This window comes from Hibiscus syriacus, unplaced genomic scaffold, assembly GCF_006381635.1.
Source record: "Hibiscus syriacus cultivar Baekdansim isolate YM2019G1 unplaced genomic scaffold, ASM638163v2 tig00112344_pilon, whole genome shotgun sequence".
Classification (NCBI taxonomy): domain Eukaryota; kingdom Viridiplantae; phylum Streptophyta; class Magnoliopsida; order Malvales; family Malvaceae; genus Hibiscus; species Hibiscus syriacus.
Genome location: NW_024063307.1, coordinates 1,090,710 through 1,113,911, shown reverse-complemented (window position 1 = coordinate 1,113,911; position 23,202 = coordinate 1,090,710). Strand labels below are relative to the sequence as shown.

At 34.1% G+C, this 23,202-nt stretch overlaps 2 protein-coding genes across 2 annotated transcripts; both read left to right on the top strand.

The window, feature by feature from the left end:
• The first annotated feature begins 1,021 nt into the window (after positions 1–1,021).
• Positions 1,022–3,621, top strand: LOC120178226. Its single transcript, XM_039184149.1, has 5 exons — positions 1,022–1,353; positions 1,771–1,910; positions 2,534–2,643; positions 3,131–3,211; positions 3,397–3,621. The coding sequence occupies exons 1-5, from the start codon at positions 1,313–1,315 to the stop codon at positions 3,619–3,621; spliced, it is 597 nt and encodes a 198-aa protein (XP_039040080.1). The 5' UTR covers positions 1,022–1,312.
• A 1,266-nt stretch (positions 3,622–4,887) lies between these two features.
• On the top strand, positions 4,888–5,843 carry LOC120178175 (GPI-anchored protein LLG3-like). Its single transcript, XM_039184112.1, has 3 exons — positions 4,888–5,036; positions 5,140–5,196; positions 5,394–5,843. The coding sequence occupies exons 1-3, from the start codon at positions 4,949–4,951 to the stop codon at positions 5,735–5,737; spliced, it is 489 nt and encodes a 162-aa protein (XP_039040043.1). The 5' UTR covers positions 4,888–4,948; the 3' UTR covers positions 5,738–5,843.
• Positions 5,844–23,202: the final 17,359 nt, after the last annotated feature.

Genomic DNA, 23,202 nt, shown 5'->3' with positions numbered 1-23,202 from the left:
CGAATGCCATTTTTAGTGTTGATTCCTATACAACAGACCCCATTAGAATTTTCAATACTTCAAAGGTAATTATAAATAACCTACGTTTATATATTTAAATTACTACATGTTTTATAGTTTTGTAAATAATTATATTTTATTATATGAATGATGGGTGGATTGTCACACTAACACCCACCTACCAAAAACTCTGCGTGATTTTATTGTTGATCGAAAAGATGGGATTGAGATCCTCTATAATTATTAATAGTGATTACAGAAAATCTCTGTTAGAAGACTTATCCACCAAAATCAAGTGTGAGACAGGGTCAGTCCAGATTAATCAAGGCAAAGCCTTGGAACCGGGAGGACAATCCTAAATTTGTATCAAATAATAATACACTCTCTTGGACATTAAGAGTAGGGTTATTGCTTAAATTATTTAGTAATATATTTGTATATTATTCGTTTATTAAACTAAACAAATATATATTAATAAAAAAATTATATTTATCTAAACGAATTTGAATATAAATATTCGATTTTTTTTTGTTTATGAATTAACTTGTTTATTTAAATTTGACATTTTTTTTATATAAAAGATGTTTAAAATATTTGTATTTTATTTATGTATGTATAATATAACTTTTTATATTTATATTTGATTATTTTATATATAGGAATAAGAATTATGTTCATTTATAATTTATTTTTGTTATTATTCACGAATACATTTTTAATTGTTCGTGAATATCTTTGATTATACGTTCATTGAAATGTTGGTAACATGTTCATTTAATATATATAAATATTAAATAAATAAATTTATTTATTTATTTATTTAAATATCAACATGAGTGTAAATTTTTTTATGAACCCGAAAAATAAAAAATATATTTATTCAAACTTGATTCATCTACAAAAAGAGAATGAAGTGATCGGGTCATATTATGGCCCATGATTTTTGGGCCAATAATAAAGTCCGAATTATTAACAAAAATAGCAAAGGAAAAAAGAAGAGAAGAACCTGAGAAAACCCGGCGAAGAACCATGTTGAGCGGCGCCAGGCAATAGCTTATTGACATTTACATTGCAAATTTTCCCGTCTCTCAAATTCTCACTCAAAACCCATATAAAGTATAGATCCAGAGGCCTTAACAGCTTAATCATGAGCTCTGCCTCTCGTTCTTCTCCAAGAGAAGCCGAATCAAACGGACTGATTGCGGTGGCGCCATAACGTTGAAGGAGTGGCAAGGATGGGGCTGCGTATCTCCAGTGCCGGAAATGGTGAACTCCGTCATTAAGGAATTGAAACTTTTGGAGAACAATATTGATGCCCAAATGGTTTTTGGCGGTAATGGCGGCAAATTACAGGTTCTCCATTCATCTTTATAATATATATAGTATGTGTTTGCTTTGGTATTTAGTTTTGATTTACTTATTTCTGATGATGTGAAGGAAATTTTCATTCTTTTTCTATTTCATTTTTGATATCTGAAACGATGTGAAATTGATCGGAGTATGTTTCAAGGAATGTAGCATTATGATTTCACAGTATTTGGATCGTATATGCTATTGCATCTCGAAGACAATATATATGTTCCAAGTTTCATGGATATCAAATGGTTTTAAGTCAATAAAAGCAGATAGTTTAATTATCAGTTTGTTAACTGATATTTGTTAGCGATGATCATATCTTTCCATTATTGCTTTTTTCATTTGTAATTATGCCATTTAGTATTAGCCTGTTGTTGCGTTTTCTTACTTAAGGTCTATTGCGGTCAAAATTAGGGGGATTTTAAAGTCCAAGAGGATAAGAAGCATAGGGCTAAATATTAGACTTTGGGTGACTCAGCAAGAAGTTCCAGTTCTTTTCGGCTCGACAAATAGCATGCCTGTTGCTTGGAAGTTGGGGCTACCTATGCCAGAAGGTGTGTGTTTTCAGAGATTTCTTTGTTATGTTTCAAAGAAGAATAACAACCTTTAAAACTGATTTCCCTACTTTGTCATGATTTGGTAATGAATTGACCAATTTTCAGTGTTGGCTTCCCATGTGGAATGCATTTAAGGAAGCAGGTTTCTTTCAGCCTTCTTCTAAAATAGAGAAATATTGCAGTATTGATGGGGTAAATTAATTTGGGATCATGTGGTTGAATTTTAAAGCTTATTTCGAAACAGATGAAGTTACTTTTGGTCCATTGGATGTGTAATATAATGAAAATATTTTTTTCTTTTCTTTGCACTTGGGTAATCACATTCTTTTCTTCGTGTTAATAATCTTTTATTGCATTTATGTTAAGCTATCATCTGATCTTTTTGACTGAGGGTAACATAAATTTTTTGGTTTGCCTTTTCCATGCCGTTCATTTGTTATTATGAATAAAGGACTTCTAGCAAACTATTTTTCAGAACATCATTATCAATGTTTGGTGAAGCTATTGCCTTTTGTATCTTGTCGTGCAGATGCTCCACCTTTATAGTTTAGTTCATTTACATTTTGGTGTTAAATAAAGGTCTTCCTAGTGAGTTTTGATAATTTTCTTTGAAATCTCAGGAAAAGACAAGGTTTGGTGCCTTTATCCAAATCAAAACACAGTGCCAAAGACATTTCAGGATGCCTTTAGCTGTCAATCTTCAGCAGATATGAAATGTGCATACTCGTCGGTACTGTCCTCTTTATACATTTTGCTTGCTTTGCATTTTACAAAAAAATATTTGATGAGTAATTTGTTGATTTTGAAAGGGTGTTGATCACTTCATTACTAAAGGTCATATTTCACCAAACTCCAAAAAATAAAAAAGCATGGAACTGCTGCTTGATGATAAGCTATTTCAGATAGATTTTTTTTTGGATTCTAATTGAATTGATATATTCTAATGCCATTTTCAAAAGACAACCTGAATTGTTGTAATTTTGCTGGTTTTCTGAGTTCTTTCCTGTATGCTTTGTATGAACTATCTTTTCACCATATTTGAACTTTATCGAGATTGTATTTTACATGTCACTGAAACAACTTTTATTGGAAAAAGAGATGGAAACAAAACGCAGAAAGCTCTTGCATTAGCACATCTAAGTTAAAATACAATATATTCTTTGTAATATGTAACTTAGATTTCTTTATGCAACTTTTATATTGATTTTGTTTCACAGACAAATAATGATAGGCCTCTGAATTTTGTTCTGATTGATGGTACGTGGAGCAATTCTGCAGCAATGTTCAGGCGTCTCAAGGTAATTTGCTTAAGCATTTTACAAAGCTTCCAGCACCATATATTAAAAGTTATATAGAAATGTTACATGTAGGAGCAAGCAAAGTTGTAAAGCAATTGCTTTTCATCGGCATCCGCTTCTTATTTTGGCTCCTTTATCCCTTTGGATCAGTTGAAGTATATAGTAACAGTTTATGTTGTTTCGAGAGTAGACCTCAACCATCATGGGACCGTACTTGTACGGCGGCGGCGGCTATCGGTGTTCTTTCTGAGCTGCAGCTTCTTCCAGAGTGTAGCATCCATGGATTGGATAAACAGGCTGATGCAGTCGAAGATGCTTTAGTTGTTTTGCTAGAAGCACTGACAACTCGACGCCTGCGGATGGGCAGGTCCATCACTCGTAAAGTAAGACACTCTAGGGACATTTGTTGACAGCTGATAAATTTAACGAGATACCTGCCGGCAATCAGAAACAAGATTTCGCTACTTGTGTAGGTATGTATTTGCTTATTGATTCAGTATTCAGTTCTTATTCAATTTCAATAACATAGTTTCTCAGTTTTATATATATATATAGGTTTATATGATTTGATTCAATCGCATCGATAACTACTGATAAGATAATAGGAAGAGTTAAGTGACAAGCTGTGCCATATTTGACTGCTAAGCTCTTCAGAGTTTATGAAAAGTACCTATTTTGATTTATAAAAGGGTCTTGTTTGATTGTCATTTGAGTTGTTATATTATATTCTGATTCAATCAGAAATTTTAAGATATATTGCAGAGAATGTTATTTTTGGTGTTATGTAACTCAAAATATGTTTTATTTTATTTTAAATAGATTTATTTGCTTATAATTTCTTACATAAGTTGGTGTTATGGAACTCAAAATCACAAAATTAAGATGATGGAATGTGAGGAAAATATTCATTATGAGGGATGGTGAATAGGGTTGGTTATCGAGCGAGTTGATCATGAGTTAAGGAGTGTTCGACTTGATTCGAAAATTGTTTGACTTGTGCTTGACTCGATAAGTTTGATAATATTTTGTTTGACTTGTGCTCGTTAAAAGAATTTGTTGCTTATTGAGTTCAGCAGAATTTTTATCTTGTTTTCCTAATATACATATATATAACCATAAATTAATAAATTTAACAAAAAATTAATCAAAATACTGTGAAATAATTTTAAAGTTTAAATTCTGTCAAACTAATATATTATAATTATTCTTTAAAAAAATGTTGTAAAATACATAATCATTAAAATAATACAATAAATATCTTAAAAATATATAACAACATTAACAATTTGCACAGTGATTTATTGTAATTCGACTCATTAAAGTCTCAAATCGAATGATGATTAAATTTTGATCAAGCGATAATTATCCATAGACTTGAAACATGAATTTGTTTTTAATTATCTATAGTTTTATACGTTAAAACTCTCGCGTTTTTATCGTGTTAACTTGCTAAAAACAATTTATAGCAAATTGTTATCTTACATCCAAGTAATGAATTAACAAACATAAGCATGCAAACTGACTTGCATTGAATTTTTTTGTCCAAAAGATAGAAAAATATCGTTCCAACAGTTTTGCAACATTTTTCTCTCATATCCTCCTCTTCTCTCAAACAAAGAAGAAAAACAGAGTCGAAACGAAAAGAAGAAGGGGGGGGGGGGCTTGGCCATTGGGGGTGAGGAGATCATAAATCTTTATTATTATACGATCTCCCAGAAATTCAAAAGAAAAGGAATTATGGGTTTAAATTCCTTAAATCTAACCTTTTTCTTTCTTGCTTTCTTTTTCCTTCCATCTGGGTTTGGCTCTTCCTCCCACATTTCAAGTAATCCTTCCTCTCTCTCTCTCTCTCCTTGTTTTTCATTTTACTTTCTTCTATGCATGTATGTTTTGAGTTCAACTTTACGTTCTGTTTAATTTGCATGCAGAAGCAGCCTTGGAAGGTCATGAAACTATTGGGCGTATCCTCCTCCAGGCCAAAAAGGGTACGTTTCATTATTGCTGAAAAATAAGGAAAACAAAAATCCCGATTACTTTCCGATTGGAAATCTCATTTATTTTTGCCCCCTAAACTCGAATGTGAATGCTAGTTATAAATTTTTAAAAGATTTCATACTGATGTTCAAATTCGAAATTTAATCGTTACGCTTTAATTTAACATGATTCGACCTCGTTCCTACAGAATGCGACGAAGACTTCCAGCACAAGAACTACACGATCCTGACAACAATGTGCAAAGGACCCCAATATCCACGCGAAGGGTGTTGCAATGCACTGAGCGATTTCGCTTGCCCCTTTGTGGACAAGGTGAACGACCAAGGCACCAACTGTGCTCCCACCATGTTCAGTTACATAAACCTGTACGGGAAATACCCGCCGGGATTGTTCGCCAATTTGTGCACCAAAGACAAAGAAGGTCTCTTATGCTCCGAAGTCCCCAAATCCAGCGCTGCGCCTCCCTTTCTTCATCCTGCACTGCTCATCCTCGTCTCTGCTTTTCTTCTCACCTTGTCTCACTTGCCATGAATTATTTCAAAAACTAACGTGGATATTAATCCATATTGTTTATCGTTGTTTTTCCTTTTAAAAAATTGTATAAACTGAGTTTTAATATCTTTATAAGTTAAACAAATTGAATCATGAACTTTTTTTAATATCTTTATAAAAGTCTCTTTTTAATTATTTTTTTTATAGCCACCATAAGTGGATGTAGTGTGTGAAACGAGTTACACGTCATTCCACATAGCAGCACGGCATTTTGAAAGCAAGAAGCCTTTGCGTCAATGGTGGGTTTTTTCCACAAATTACAATCCAATTGGGTGGAGAAAAGAATGCATATGGCATAAAGTTGGATCATTGTCTAACAGAGAAAGATAAGGCAATATTGATAGAACCTTATCCTCGTTTAAGGGATTAATTTAACTCCATCTTAAATATAATTGAAACTGAATGTAAGTGCCAGATATTAAAAAAAAATTAAGATGTCAATTCTACATGAATCAACTTACCTCAGTGGTTAAAGAAATAGTTGTTATTTCTAAAAGTCACTGGTTCGAGCACCATCAACTGTAAGTAAGGTGATTAAACATTCATAATCAAATGATTTAGAGTATTTAGAATAGATACTACTTAATAATAACCTTAGATTAATCAAAAAAGATATGAATTCTACGTATATACAGAGTAAATTAGATTAAAGAGATCGTCTCGTGATAAATTTCTACAATATCTAATTAAGAGATTAATCGATAATGGATAAACTACCAAATGAGATACATACAAGTGTAATATTTTTTTTCTACTGCAATCACTAGTGTTCGAATATATAATCTCTTAAAATATCGATAATTATTTTAACAATTTAAGTAAATTGATACGTGCATAATATATATATATATATATATATATATATATATATATATATATTAGTTCGGCGATCACTGATGATTCAGCCCAAAACTAGGAATAGGTTAACAAAATTGAATTGGAATTCGTGGTGGTCTGATTTCAATTTAATTGTTTTATATAATTATATTTAGATACAATTCAAATTAAAAAAAAAATAAATGCAAGACTTTTATACCAAAAATTTTACGAGGTGAAAACCCAGAAATATTACAATTTCATCTTTCTTAACAATTTACGACATGCGAAAAAAGTCAAATTCAAAACAATTAAAAGAGAAAAAAGAATCTTCAAATCAGGTGAAAACCGAAGCTTATGGTGTGGGGGCTTTATCTGTGAGCAGTGATCAAAGTCTCAATGAACCTTAGGCCATCAAACCTGGGCGCAAATTTCTCGGTCAATGTTGATTTCTTGGTTGTTGGATTTTCTTGCCCTTTCTCCTTCTGCAATATTAAGAAAATTAATAAATTTAAAAGGAAAAAAAGAGAGAATGGTTTTTAATCTTCAAAGAACAAAACCAAAGACACCATGTGAAAAATATTTGAAGATTTCATGAGGCAGGGAAAGATTGAAAACCGGAAAAAGCTCAAACGTCCAAATCAAAACTACGCGAAGAAAGATGTCGACATTAAACATTAGAAAACTGCGAACAACGTTGGAATCATGAATTCTTGTTCATTATTTTCTCGGCAGCCAAACATGGAAAAATTCTTGAAAAAAAAGGAGAGAGAGGAGAAACCCAGATTTTTATAAATAAAAAAGAGTAAAAAAAAAGGATTACCTCTCTAGAAAACTGAAAATTGGAATTGCAAGTAAGAGGGGAAGGAGAAGAAGAAGAGGCAGAGATGAGAGCGGCAGAAGCAGAGGCAGCAGCCATGGAAGCAGCAAAGAGGCCTGAAATCTTCATCGTCGACGATAAGCAATCTTGTTCAAAAACCTCGTGAGAAGCGCAAATAAGAACGTTATTTCCTTGGAAGGGGAGTTAAACAAGAAAGGGAAAAAAACAGAAAATTTGTGAGGTGAAAATTGGGGTATTTGACGGCATTTATATAGTGTGTAGGTGATTCACTGTTAGAGAATGGTAATTTCGAATATTTTACGCTGCAATTACTTCTATGCCCATTCCATCTTCTATGTTCTTATAAATTAAAAATTATTAATCAGTTGACGTCCTGGTTTAATCCGTTAGTAATTTTATTTAAAAACAATCGATCTACATAATTAACATTATTATTATATTTTTATTTTTCATATTTTTCTATGATTTTTAATTATAAAATAATTTAAATTATTATTTATATTTAGCTATGAGACTCATAAATCTATTAAAATTTTCTAAAATATACTTTTTATAAAATGTTTTAATAATTTATGCACATTATAATAAGGCTTAATACCAAAATAAGTGTCCAAATTATATCTCTTTTTTTAAATAGGCGCTTAAACTATTTTTTGAATAATCCTGATGCCTAACGTTGCAAACGTTGCCCATTTAGGTGCCTGAGCCATCAACGGTGTTAATTCCTCCATTAAGTGACACATGTCACAACCTGATAATTTTAAAAAAATTATTTAAAAAATTAAAAATTAAAATTATATATATATATATTTAAAAAAAACACACAAAATTTGAAATAAACTCAAAACTTTGAAAACCTCATTTCAACCCCTAAACTCACACCGACCGCCACCTATTGCCATCGATGAAGCTCCACCCGACCTCCCCTCCCCCGGTGACCAAAATCTCCATGAAATCGTGGTCGATCGATGATAAATCAACGTTTTATACAATGTTATCAAAACCGGAACAGGCCGGCCGGTTCGACCGGTTGAATCGGGAACTTGTTGCCTGTCCGGTCCGGTCAGCCTCCAAAACCAGTTTTGCAATGAACCGTTAAAGAATCGGTAGAACCGGTTGGGAACCGGCAAAATCGATGTGAACCGGTTGGGAACCGGCAAAACCGGTGTGAACCAGCAGTTCGGTTTTTTTTTAAATTAAATCAAACAACGTCGTTTGTTATGATTTTTTTCAGCCTCAAATTTATTTTAGTTATATAATTATCATAAAAAAACAATGAAGCTTAATCTTTGCTTGTTTATTTTAGTTATATAATTATATTTATTATTTAATATGTTTTACACTTTTACTTTTAATTGTTAAGTATTGTTTGAGAATTTATGAGGGAATCAATTTCAATGAATATTATGATGATTGATACTTGTATCAATTATGTACTTTTTTTATTTAGTTGTTGATGAATTTCATTAGATATTGACCTTAAATATTATATTGTAGTTGATTTGAATCATTTTGTTTCACTTGATATTATGGTATTTAACTTATATATGTTATGACTTGTGATATTTTTATACCTTTTAATATATATATATATATATATATTGCTTTGAATATTATGTAAGTTTTTTATAAAAAAAATTATTTTATATAAACCGGTTCAACCACGGTTTAACCACGGTTGAACCAGTAAACCAGTACCTTCACCGGTTTAAGGTCCGGTCTAGTTTTAAAAACATTGGTTTTATACATCACGAACTCTAGGATGAAAATCGCAACCCCACAAGATTTCGACGCCCAATCGACGAAAAATACGACGTATGAGTAGGAGGATGGTAGGGACTATGTCGGTGGCAGCGGTCATAGCCGGAAAGGGCGGCAGCGGCAAATTAAGGTTAGGATTTGAGATTTTTGGGATTATTTTATAATATAATAAAAGTTATTTTTTATAAATATCATAATATTTTATTTAAAAAATAAATTTTAAAATCACCCGATTGTGAAATATGTCACTTAACGAAGAAAATTAACTTCGTTGATAGCTCGAACACCTGAATATGTAACGTTTGTAATGTTAGGCACCTAGATGAGTAAAAAAAATTAAGCACTTATTTGAGAAAATTGACATAATTCGGACACTTATTTTGATATTAAGCCTTACAATAAAAAAAAAAAGAAAAAAACACTTTTCCTTTGCATATGTATAACGTGGAAAAGGACAATTTGGTAAGAAACATTAGACGTGGAATTGAGGAAGTTATTTCGCCGCACGTCGACGTTGAATCTGTGGAGATGAACCGCTGATATCAAGTAAAGTCAATTATTGAAGGCACGTGTATGGTCCATATCAAGCCACATAATCAATCCATGACCCATCTTTCTTCAACGCAGGGAAAAGTTATCCACGTTATCATATGGGTTTAACTACACCGTTGATCACTTATCTTTGAGTTTTATTCACTTTTGGTCACTGATTTCAAAATATAGAAGATATGGTCACATCTTTATTTAAACAAGATTTGTCACTTCGAGTTAACTGTCATTAACAATAGTTAAATATTTTGATATATTCATACATTTTATCCTTGTTAGTTACGTATTCTCTCAATTTAGTCATATTTTTAATAAATTAATATAAAATATATATTTTTAAATGAAAATAAAAAAATATTTTTAAATTAAGTTAACAGTAAAATATATTTGATAAGTTAATATAAAAATATTTTAAGTTAATATATATAAAATTATATTATATATAATTCGGGTCACGGGTACCTTCATAATTGTTTTTTTATTTTCTTTAAATTATATTATTTTAAAAAAAGTTATATAAAAAATTCTAAAATTCTAAAATTTAAAAGTCTATAATATATATAATCCACACATAAAGTTTAAAAATTCAAATTACATAATTGAAATAAAATTTATTAAAATTTAAAATAAAGAAATATAATTAAATTTCAAATATTTTGAAGTTAAAATAAATATTTAAAAAAATAATTTAGAATGTTAATGTGAAATAATTTAATAAATTATGCATTTAGAACGTTATGTTGTCAAAATTTAATAAATTAGGATTTTAGAATGTTAGAGTGAAATAGTTTGAGGATTATGAATAAAAATTTAATATAAAATAAAAATAAAAAAATATACAATAAATCGAGTACCATATCGGAGGGTACCTGATTAACCAACATTTTGTGACTTATGCTCAACCCATAAACCCGGTAGGATACCCGACCCGGAAAATCATGTATTTTTATTATAAATACCATATATTTTTTAACTGGGTCAGCGGGTCGACGGGTCAGCTCAATCGGGTATGATATTTTTTAACAACCTTACTGGTATAACATGTGATATCGTTCGATTGAATGATTGAATTTATTTTAATTTATTAAAAGTATGACTAAATTGAGAGAAATTGTAATAACAGGGACCAAATGTGTGATTATATCAAAAATATTTAATTGTTGTTAACGGCAATTAATTTGTGGTGACCACATCTTAATTAAATAAAAACGAAAGTGACCATATCTTAATTAAATAAAAACAAAAGTGATCATATCCTATATTTTTTAAAATCAGTGAAAAAAAGTGAACAAAACACAAAGATAAGTTACTATATACAAAGATAAGTTATTATATAAAAAATTAGCTGACCCTATTCCTATATTTAATGAGGTAAGGGAGAGGTAGAGTAGTAGGCCGCCCCTAACGCCATGTTGAGAGCAGCTTCCGTGAAAGAAGTCAGTTATGAATTCTCATAGTTAACCCTTATCATATTCGGCAGTTCAATGAATTTCTACCGAACTCCGTATAAAATATCCCTATTTTTATCGATAAAATAAGATTAACAATTAAATCAGATTAATTATTTGATCTAATAAATCAACCTAAACATTAATTTATAATCTACAACATTTGTTTAGTGTAGAGCAAACTCGTTTAGCCTACATGAAGAGCTTATTCGTATATTATTTTTTAATTAACTCAGATCTGTGAGTACCGTGAGACCTAATTATTTAATATATTTCTTCAAATTTGTCATACTCACATTACAAATTACTTTAAAATATTAATTTTTAATTAAAATAATATAATAATTATAAATTTATTTTTTTAAAATCATGAAACTCGTCATGTAAGTGTGACAAGTTTCATTTAAATTTAAAAATTATAGTCGTTAACTGAACGTTGGGCAACATATATTTGTCAACGACCATAATAGCTAGTTCATGGAACTAGTCACGCCCACATGACAAGTTCCATGAACTAGTTGTATATGGTAGTTGGATTTGGAACTAAAAAAAGGGTTTGTATTGTGATTTGTTGAGAAGAAAAACAATTGATTCAAAGAAAAAAAATATTTGTTTAGAAGAATTTGCTGTAAAATGTCTACCCAAAAAAGAAATTTTACTTCTTGATGATGTCTATATTTAATCGCTTGAACTAACTATAGTAAGATTTATTTCTTATATTTTAAAAGTTTAAATTATAATATTAAAGTTGTTGTTTTGAAAATTTTATTAACTGTTTCAATTTAAATTGTAGGACGACGTTCATCATCGAGGAATGTAAAATGATTAGCCATATAAGCGAATTGTTATTTATCTACAACAATTAGGATTGTATATTGCCATATTTTTTTCGTGATTTTAGGGTGATACATGCACTGATTTTGACGTTGATTAAACGTTGGAGACCCAAAACTCATATGTTTCGTTTTCATAGTGCTGAAGCAATAATTACTTTGGAAAATGTGGCTTATCAACTTGATGTTATGGTAAATGGTATGGGATTGGTGAGACATAACAGTTACAAGTGAGACGATATTTGCAAGCGATTATTGGGAAAGATGCCATTGCAGATGTCACAAATGGGTTATGACATGGTTGCAGATTGAGTTTCAAGTGGATGAGCATTCTACGGAGCAAGATGTCATGTATGCAACCCGAGCATATCTTCTCCAACTGATTGAGGGGATATTTTTATTGGATAAATCCGAGAATTTGGTGCACGCTATGTATCTTGATAATGGAAAATTTTAGTGAGTGTCGTTAATATAGTTGGGTTCTATGATTTTGACATTTGTATACTGTGAACTTTGCAAGGCTACAATCGTGACAAAGGGTCAAAAAGTGGATGCAATGAGTTGTTTAGTCTTATAACAATCATGAGTATAATACCATTTTTCATTTTTTACGCTAATTACAACAGCTCCAAATGAGCTTCCTATCGTCGCAAGCTAATTTTTTAAATATATATTATTAATTAATATATTTAAAAATTTTGAGTTAATAATGTAGTTGTTAATTTGTATTTATTATGGTGTTTAGATGGAGACATAAAATTATCGATACAAAGTTGGCGGGTGCAGCAAAAATTGATGTACGAATGAATATCAATATCCCAGATAGACATGCGATAAATATTCTAAATTTTGGTATAATTTTTTAATTAAGAGAATTTATTTTTATTTAAACTAATGTAGTATGTTTTCAGTTTAATTGAATTTCGTATTATGAGTCATATCTAGTAGGGTCTATCACCATTCTTTTTTGAAGGAGCGAAGAAGTGGTGTGTCGTAACGTCGTTGTTTCATTTGTCATTATTGAGATCCATGTCTTGTATATAGTGTTGCGATAGTTTGGGTCCCATCAATTAGTTTCAATGCAAATATTTTACATGGCAAAGTACAAAAAATTGATACGCTTGGGAAGCATGGAGATAATTGATCGAGGAAGCATATTGCATACAAACAACAATGGAATAAGGGACATTTATATGTGCCTATTCGCTTTAAGCTTATACTAGATGATATTGATTTCACAATATCTCCCTACCTCCAAAATTATGAAGCAAATGAGAAATCATATTTAACAACATCGGGAGATAGGAATGAATGGAAATAAATGAAGACAAAATATGCAACGGCCAAAAAATTCTTATTATCAACAACAACATCTTCTTCTTCTACTTCTACGGATTATTTTGCATCTCAAGCAGGTTATGGTGTATATCCCACATATAATGCTTCAATAGAGAGTCAGTCGAAACGGGATGCAGTTTCACCCTCTCAACCACATTCGACAGAAGTTGCAGATCTATTGGATCATCTTCTATATGCTCAATCATCTAGTGATTTTGGTGTGCATTTTGAGTCAAAGACGCCAATGATGACGTCAAATACCTTAAATACTCTGTTATTATATCTAAAGGTGAAAATCAAAGTGGTGGACTAATGTACACTACACCAGTTCAATAAGAAACAAACACAAAAGAACATGATGAAGACGAACGACAAAAAAAACGTCTAGCTGCACGTCATTGTCATTCAATCACTCCTCAACATTGTCAAGGATTAAGAAAATATAAGTAAAATTTTCTATTATTAGTGATTGTATTTAGTAAAATAAATTTTAATTATTAGTTTGTAATAAAGTATTTATAAGAATAAATAAAATTATTATTTTTTTTTAAATTTTAATATTTATTTTTAATTATTTCTTAAGATATTTTTTAAATGATATGAACATGAAAATATCTATTTATACAAAAAAAAAATCATCCTTGATGAGTAAACGATATGAAAATGAATATGTTTTAAATGATGAACATGGATTTTTTTAAATATATGAACATGAAAATATTTATAAAATAAATAAAATAATTTCAAATTAGTAAAAGCTCGCTGGAACTCGTCAACCCCACATGGGGAGTTCCCAAGGAATTTAAAAAAAATTCGTTACCCAATGTTAAGTTAACGACTAGGGCGGTAAATGAGCTGAGTCAAGATCAAGTATTGCTAAGATCCACTTGACTCGAAAACTCTAAAATAGAGCTCGACTCGGCTCGAAAACTCGCGAGCCTAAAATTTTCAAGCTCGACTCGGACTTGAAACCATGAATTGAAGCTCGAAAAAGCTAGCCAAAGTTCGAAATAAAAAAAATCTTGAACTCAACTCGGTTGAAGCTCAAACTCAAATTCAAACATGAACATTAATTACATGAAAACCTTCTACTACATTTTTTTAGAAAAATAAACACATAAATGTTGATATTAAAATAAAATTTTAATATATAATTTTTTCAAGTTGAGTATCAAGTAGCTCGTTTCGGCTCGTTAAGAACTCTAGTCGTGTAGCCAAGTCAATCTTAAGTAGCTCATGATCAGTCTCGTCTCATTTTTTTTTGTTGCTGTCGCAACCGTCTTTTGGTTGGGCCCGGGAATTGGGCTTCGACTTAAAAAATGTGGATTGGAGTCGCCACCGATCATTTATTTAAAAATAAATGGGTTGATCGAATACCCTATTTCTTACCTGATCTGCGTCTTACCAGAAATATGTCGGGCTCGGGAGTTGATTACGGTCAAGGAAGGATTAGCACCCTTGAACCGCCCTTTCGGTACTACATAATTTCCAGTTGTCTTAATTAAGAAAAATTGTAGCTTTAAATTAAAAGGTAAAATAGCGATCCAAAACTTACCTTTGACGGATTTAAATCATGCCTTTTAAAGAAAATCAGAAAATGTTAGATGAAAAGTAAGGAATAAATGAATAAAATAAATAAACCCAAGCAAGAAGGAAGATAGAATTAGTAAAAAAAAGCTAAGATAAATAAATAAGATAATAAATTAATAAAATAAAAACAAACACATAATCAATAAATTAATAAAACAAATTAGAAAAACTAAGCGAAAGTAAAAAATACAAATACAAATACAGAAAAAGAAAAAAAAATTGATAGAATAAAAAATAGTAATAAAATATGAGAAACTAAAAATGATAATATATATAACTATTAAGTAATAATAATAATAAATAGGAAAAAACGCCACTCCACCGAAAATAGAAAAAAGGATACGAATTTAAAAAAAAGATACAGATTTGAAAAAAAAGGATAAAGGTTTGGTCATCTAAAAGAGGGGGTAGGGCCTAAAGGAGTGATAATTCAAAATGTTAGGTTATATATATAATATAATATGTATATAATAATAATAAGATATGGTTTTTTAATACAAAGCAAATGAGAATGATGAAACGTGTATACATATAATATTAGAGAAACAATAAAAACATATGTATATATATAGTTAAAATAAAATAAAACTAGAAAAGCTAATGATTTAAAAAGTTTATATATATATTAATGTATATAAAAAGAATAGAAATAAAATATAAATAAAAGAAAATAATAGTAATATAAATAAATAAAATATTAAGAAAAATATACATATAAATAAAATAAAACAAATAGATGAAACAATAACAATTAAAACTTAAATACATGGGACCGAATTGAATGAAAAACAGAAGTGTGTATCGATTTTAGGAAAAATTGGGGGCGATAATAGAAGAACTAAAGAACGGAGGACCAAAATTGTGGTTTACCCTATTTAAACGAAAACACGTGGGTCGTATGGCGTTGGGTCGGGTCAGTTGGCTCCACGGTTTGGTTAAATGGGAATTATAAAAGTTAATTAAATTTTTTTTTAGAAGGCTTCATTTCTTCTTCTCTCTCGCGAAGAGCTTCCCCGTCCCTTTGAAAACACTCTCAAGTGTTCATCAACCAGATGAACAACGGCCGTGGATCCCAGAATTCGGCCGCCTTGTCTTGTCGGCGCCGCCGTCTACTGGAAGTGGAAAGGAAAAAGTTTCCATTTTTCTAAAAGATCTCCCCCCCATGTTCTGAAAATCCAGGTGGGTTCCTTTTTTTAAAATCGCCTCGGGGAGCCGTGGATCTAAAGGAGAAGATCTTGGCTTACCCCCTATTTTTATCGGCCAAGAACCCTTTTCTGGGTTTTATTCGAATCAAAATCAGTGGAATAACTATGCATGCAAGACGAAAAAAGAAAGGTATGATTTTTGTACCCTTTTATTTCTTCACAAAATGATTACAAAATGCTTGTGTTTACTTCGAATGGCTCCTGATCTCTCTCGATGTTCCCGTGTGAAAGCTGTGTAATTGTCTATCTGTCTCTCGTATGATTTTGTGGGTAATCTCCCTCTGTAAAAACCCTACCCTTATCGTGAGAATTATATGTTTATTTATATCAAAAAACTACACTTAGAATCCTATTTTAACTAGAATCCTAATTCTTCTTGTCTTCTCTTGTGATTTGTTATTGCTTTATGCGTGACGTTGGTGAGGTTGAGGAATTCACGGCGCTGAGAAAACCGGATGAGGGAAACGTGGGTGGCGAGGACTCGTGAGGCAAGGATTGCGGTGCTAAAGAGGGAAGCTGCTAGGGTTTCTGGAAACCCTAGCTCCAGCTGGGTTGCGTGCGTGAGTTTGGGCTGGTGTAGGCTTGCTGTTGTATTTGGGCACCAATTGGGCCTGAAAAGAAAAAAATGTAAATAAATGTATTAGATATAAATGGATATATAATATAATTTATAATATAAATCTATATTATATAATATAATGACGTTTGAATGACGAAATTTAGTGTCTTCAGCTGCCCCTCTTTGCTCATTATCGTGTAACGACAATAGAGCAAAGACTAAAAGACATAAATTTCGGTCATATTGAGTATCATCTGTCGTAGAGTTGAACTTCGATATGGGAATTGGTTTGTCAATCACGAAATGACCCCCTCCTCATGAGGTGGAGTCAAAACGGGAAAATTTTGATTACGATATTATTCGTTGCGAAGTTGAAATCAAACTCAAAGCTTTTTGGCAAATGATTCCGGGATCGTCCTCTGGCTCAAGATACTTCGTTTTGAAGGTGAAACTTGTCCTGAAGACTTCGGTGCTGATGTGTTGCAGATGATTCCTCCGTCGTAAGGTTGGGTCAACCTATTTGTGAAGTTGGAATCGTATATGGCTCCTTCGTCGTGAAGTTGAGCCATGGATTTGAATATCCTTCATCGTGAAGTTTAGATCCAAGTAAGTCGTGCTGTTTCGAGGCCAATATCTTTCGCTATGAAGTTGAAATTGGCTCCGAAATTGGGAAATTGTTTGTTGACAACCAGCGGTCCCTTCGTTGTGAAGTTGAACTTGCGTTGTCTGGAGTCCAATATCCTTCGTTGTGAAGTTGAAATTGGCTCTGAATTTGAGAAATGTTTGTTGACAACCAGCGGTCCCTTCATCGTGAAGTTGAACTTGCGTTGTCTGGAGTCCAATATCCTTCGTTGTGAAGTTGAAATTGACTCTGAATCTGAGAAATGTTTGTTGACAACCAGCGGTCCCTTCGTCGTGAAGTTAAACTTGCGTTGTCTGGAGTCCAATATCCTTCGTTGTGAAGTTGAAATTGACTCTGAAATTGGGAAAATTGTTGACAACCAGCGGTCCCTTCGTCGTGAAGTTGAACTTGCGTTGTCTGGAGTCCAATATCCTTCGTTGTGAAGTTGAAATTGGCTCTGAAATTGAGAAATGTTTGTTGACAACCAGCGGTCCCCTCGTCGTGAAGTTGAACTTGCGTTGTCTGGAGTCCAATATCCTTCGTTGTGAAGTTGAAATTGACTCTGAAATTGGGAAAATTGTTGACAACCAGCGGTCCCTTCATCGTGAAGTTGAACTTGCGTTGTCTGGAGTCTAATATCCTTCGTTGTGAAGTTGAAATTGACTCTGAAATTGGGAAAATTGTTGACAACCAGCGGTCCCTTCGTCGTGAAGTTGAACTTGCGTTGTCTGGAGTCCAATATCCTTCGTTGTGAAGTTGAAATTGGCTCTGAAATTGAGAAATGTTTGTTGACAACCAGCGGTCCCTTCATCGTGAAGTTGAACTTGCGTTGTCTGGAGTCCAATATCCTTCGTTGTGAAGTTGAAATTGGCTCTGAAATTGAGAAATATTTGTTGACAACCAGCGGTCCCTTCATCGTGAAGTTGAACTTGCGTTGTCTGGAGTCCAATATCCTTCGTTGTGAAGTTGAAATTGGGTCTGGGTAAAACCTGCAAAGATATGCATATATGCGATGTTATGGATGTCATGCTCTTAGGTATGCCTAAAATGCATATGCAACATATGTTATTCTGAGCTCTGGAGAGTAATCTCGATCTCCGGTGGCCTGTCGTTGTTGACTCTTGATTTTGAAAGCTTGAAGTTCCAATCTCTGATCTTGAATTCTTCAAATGTTTGATGATTTTTTTTTTTTTTTGAAGATGCTTCTCAACTATCTCAAGCATGTGGATGAGCCTTGATCGGCTTCTGGGTACCTGTACTTTTCAATGAATCTTTGTATAGTAATATGCGATTATCTTTCACAAAAAATAAATAAATCATTAGGTTTAAATCTAATTCAAGATGCTCAGAAGGAATTAGAGGAAATATTGTCTTTATTCACAAGGGAGGAGAAGAACAAATAATACATGGCAAACATTCTAGAAAACGAATACATGATGATGTGTAAATGAATGTCTTAGATCTCGATAATGTGTGCACTTCTGAGCTGAAAAGCCGCTTGGTGACCTTGAATGCAGCCTTTGCCAAAGGATCTTTGAAAATGCGACAACGTTTTGGGAGAATGCAACATTTCTCCGTTTTGTTGAGTTCGTAGAAGATTCATGTGCCGGGATATTTCCACTGTTAATATCCAAATCGCCCTTTCCGGGTTTTCAACTTGGACCCATCCTTGGTTGCAAGACGCCCTTTTGCGGGTTTTCATCTTGAACTCACCTTATTTTCTCTTCTTTTGTTCTTTTTCCTCTTTTTTTTTTCAACTTAGGACGCCCTCTCGGGTTTTCATCCTAAGCGAAGTATTTCTTGACTGCGTCCGAGTTAATGGGATGTGGTAGTTCAGGTCCGTCCATTTCAGCCAGGATGAGGGCTCCTCCGGAGAAAGCCTTTTTCACGACATAAGGTCCTTCCCAATTTGGCGTCCATTTTCCTCGGAAATCTTTCTGGACTGGCCAAATTCTTTTTAGCACTAGATCCCCTTCGCGGAATATTCTCGGGCGCACCTTTTTGTCATGTGCTCGGATCATTCGTTTCTGATAGATTTGACCATGATGAATGGCTTTCAGTCTTTTTTCATCTATCAGATTAAGTTGATCATATCTGGATTGTGCCCACTCTGCATCATCCAGTTTGACTTCTGACAAGACCCTGAGAGACGGAATCTCGACTTCAATGGGTAGTACTGCTTCCATTCCGTAGGCTAGTGAAAATGGAGTTGCCCCAGTCGAAGTTCGCACCGAGGTTCGATAAGCGAACAAAGCAAAAGGCAACTTCTCATGCCAGTCTTTGTAAGTTTCAGTTGTTTTTTCCACTATCTTCTTAATATTTTTGTTTGCTGCTTCTACTGCTCCGTTCATCTTTGGTCTGTAAGCAGTGGAATTGTGATGTTTTATGTTGAACTGTTCGCAAGCAGCACTCATCATCTTGTTGTTCAAGTTTGTTGCGTTATCGGTGATAATCCTTTCAGGTAGACCATACCGACATATAATTTTTTTCTTCAGAAACTTGTAAATAGTGGATTGAGTGACACTGGCGTATGACGCAGCCTCTACCCATTTCGTGAAATAGTCAATTGCTACGAGAATGAAACGGTGACCATTCGAAGCCTTCGGATGGATTTGCCCGATAACGTCCATGCCCCACACAGAAAAAGGCCATGGTGACGTCATTACATGAAGCGGATGGGGTAGAACATTTATCTTGTCTCCATAAATCTGACATTTATGACATCTCCTAGCATAGTTGATGCAATCGCTTTCCAGTGTGGACCAAAAATATCCGCATCTCATTATTTGTCTTGACATCATATGCCCATTTGCATGTGCTCCACAAACTCCATCATGTACTTCTTCCACTATCATTTTTGCCTCTTCAGCATCGACGCACCTTAACAGAACTTGGTTATGGCTTTTCTTGTATAAAACCTCTCTGTCAAGGACGTATCTAGCTGCCAACCTTCTAAGAGTTCTCTTCTCGATTTCAGTGATTTTTTCTGGATAACTCCGATGCTTGATATACTGCAGAATGTCGTAGTACCAAGGCTTATTGTCTTTCACTTCTTCAATTTGGTAACAATGAGCTGGGTACTCATACGACTGCATGTTAATTGGCATAATTTCAGACTGCCCGCCAGCCTTGAATGTGGCTGCCAAGGTAGCTAGAGCATCAGCCATTTGATTTTCGTCTCTAGGCACGTAGTGGAAGGTGACTTCGTCGAACTCTTCGAGCAGATCCAACACTAGTTTTCGGTACTCTAACAGCTTTATATCCTTGGTTTCCCACTCTCCTCGGAGCTGATAGATTACTAAGGCTGAGTCTCCATACACCCGTAAAGTCTTTATATTTTGCCCCAGTGCAGCCCGAATTCCCAAGACACAGGCTTCATATTCTGCCATGTTATTGGTACAATCAAAGTTCAGTCTGCTGGTAAATGGGTAGTGACTCCCTTCTGGGGAGACTAGAATTGCCCCGATGCCATGTCCTAGTGCATTTGATGCCCCATCGAAGTGCATTCTCCAGGAACTGTCCGTTGAAATGCTTGCTTCCTCTAAAGATATGGCCATTAAGTCTTCGTCTGGGAAATCAAAGTCCAGCGGCTCATAGCTCTCATCAGTTCTGCTTGCCAAAAAATCGGATATGGCGCTGCCTTTTACCGCTTTTTGGCTCACGTATTCGATGTCAAATTCAGACAAAAGCATCTGCCATCGGGCTAACTTTCCGGATAGAGCAGGTACACCCATCATGTATTTTAGTGGGTCTAACTTGGAAATCAGCCAAGTGGTGTGATACAACATGTATTGTCGAAGTCTTTTTGTAGCCCATACCAGTGCACAACAAACCTTCTCAATAGGAGGATATCGGACCTCGCAATCGGTGAACTTCTTGCTTAAGTAGTAGATGGCTCTTTCCTTCTTCCCAGACTCGTCGTGTTGACCCAGGACACACCCCATGGAGCTCTCGAATATGGAGAGATACAAAAACAGAGGTTTTCCTGGGATAGGGGACATCAGGACAGGAGTGCGAGATAAGTACTCTTTTACCTTCTCAAATGTAATCTGACAGTTTTTATCCCATGCTCCAGGGCTATTCTTTCGGAGGAGACGAAAGATGGGGTCACATTTGTCGGTTAACTGAGAGATGAACCGAGCTATGTAGTTTAGTCTGCCCAGAAAACCTTGGACTTCTTTTTGGGTTCGTGGTGGAGGTAGATTCTGGATAGCCTTAACCTTATCAGGATCAACCTGTATGCCTCTCATGCTGACTATAAAGCCTAATAGTTTTCCAGATGTTACCCCGAAGGTACACTTGCTAGGGTTTAGTCTCAGTTGGAACTTTCTTAATCTTTGGAAGAGCTTCCTCAGATTCTTGACATGTTCACTCTCGGTCTGTGCCTTGACAATCATGTCGTCGACATAAACCTCGATTTCTTTGTGCATCATGTCGTGGAACAGGGTCACCATAGCTCTCTGATATGTTGCCCCAGCATTCTTTAATCCGAAAGGCATCACTTTGTAACAGAAAGTTCCCCACATTGTGACGAAAGTGGTCTTCTCCATGTCTTCGGGATGCATCTTGATCTGATTGTACCCCGAAAATCCATCCATGAATGAAAAGTAGGCGTTCCCGGCCGTATTGTCCACCAGAGTGTCTATGTGTGGCAGAGGAAAGTTGTCCTTGGGACTGGCCTTATTAAGGTCCCGGTAATCGACACACATGCGTACTTTCCCGTCCTTCTTCGGCACAGGCACTATGTTGGCCACCCACTCAGGGTATTTGGCTACTTGGAGAAAACCGGCATCAAATTACTTCTTGACTTCTTCCTTGATCTTAAGGAGCATTTTTGGTCGCATTCTTCTCAGTTTTTGCTGCACAGGTTTGAATTCTGGTTTGATTGTCAGTTTGTGAACTACCATATCTGTGTCTAGTCCCGGCATGTCTTGATACGACCAAGCAAACACATCTCCGTACTCCTGAAGTAAGACTATCAGGTTTTTTCTTGCTTCAGTCGAAAGAGTTGTGCCGATTTTAACCTCCTTTCGATCTTCCTCAGTGCTCAAATTTAAGATTTCGATCGCCTCCTCATGTGGCAGTATTTGCTTTTCTTCTCTTTCTATCATTCTCAACAATTCGGTAGGCAAGTTGTACTCCTCTTCATTATCGCATTCATCAAATTCCCCAAGACAAATGGTTGATTCAAAATCCACCTCCGGATCAGGATCATCAGTGCCCATATTATCGTTATCTGGGAACCTGAAAGGAGGAAGATGTGTATGTGTGAGAGGATAATATCCCACACGTAACGGTCAAGAACTAACTTTGAGAGTAACTGGAAATGAAGTACTGGAATGAAGGAAATAGATAATGAATAAAAGAAAAATTTGTTTGCCATGGAGAAGAAAAATGCATCCTTTATTAAACTTAAACAAAATATTTATTCACCCTTACAAAAGATCACCTATTGCCCTGGGTATAGGCAAATAGGGATAGTTCGAATATTACTCTGAAAGATTCTTGTAAACCACAGGTAGTTCTTCCACCGACCAACTGCTAGGCACGAACCCATGTGGCAGAAGGCATATCCCGGATCTATCTCCGTTGTCAACATCTTCTGTGGTCACGGCATTAACGTTCAGATCTTCCAGAGCCGTTTCTAACTCGGATATGGTGGTCTCAAACACATAACCACCTGACTTGAATGTTCTGAAAAGCGGCAGGAATGTCATGGGCTTCCATTGAAATTCGTTCCCAGTCAATCTGGCCAATCTTCTCTCCCGGTTCTTTTGGATCTCCTTTCTCTTTTCATGATAACTGGGCTGAAAACCGAGCCCAAATTGGTCTAATTTTGAGATAGGAAGGACATGATTGATCATCCATTGCAAATATTTCCC

Coding starts and splice junctions, on each gene's coding strand:
- LOC120178226 (XM_039184149.1), top strand. CDS start 1,313: ATGCCCAAATGGTTTTTGGCGGTAATGGCGGCAAATTACAG. Junction 2,644..3,130: donor TGAAATGTGCATACTCGTCG/GTACTGTCCTCT, acceptor TTTGTTTCACAG/ACAAATAATGATAGGCCTCT. Junction 3,212..3,396: donor CAATGTTCAGGCGTCTCAAG/GTAATTTGCTTA, acceptor TGTTGTTTCGAG/AGTAGACCTCAACCATCATG.
- LOC120178175 (XM_039184112.1), top strand. CDS start 4,949: ATGGGTTTAAATTCCTTAAATCTAACCTTTTTCTTTCTTGCTTTCTTT. Junction 5,037..5,139: donor CTCTTCCTCCCACATTTCAA/GTAATCCTTCCT, acceptor ATTTGCATGCAG/AAGCAGCCTTGGAAGGTCAT. Junction 5,197..5,393: donor CCTCCTCCAGGCCAAAAAGG/GTACGTTTCATT, acceptor TCGTTCCTACAG/AATGCGACGAAGACTTCCAG.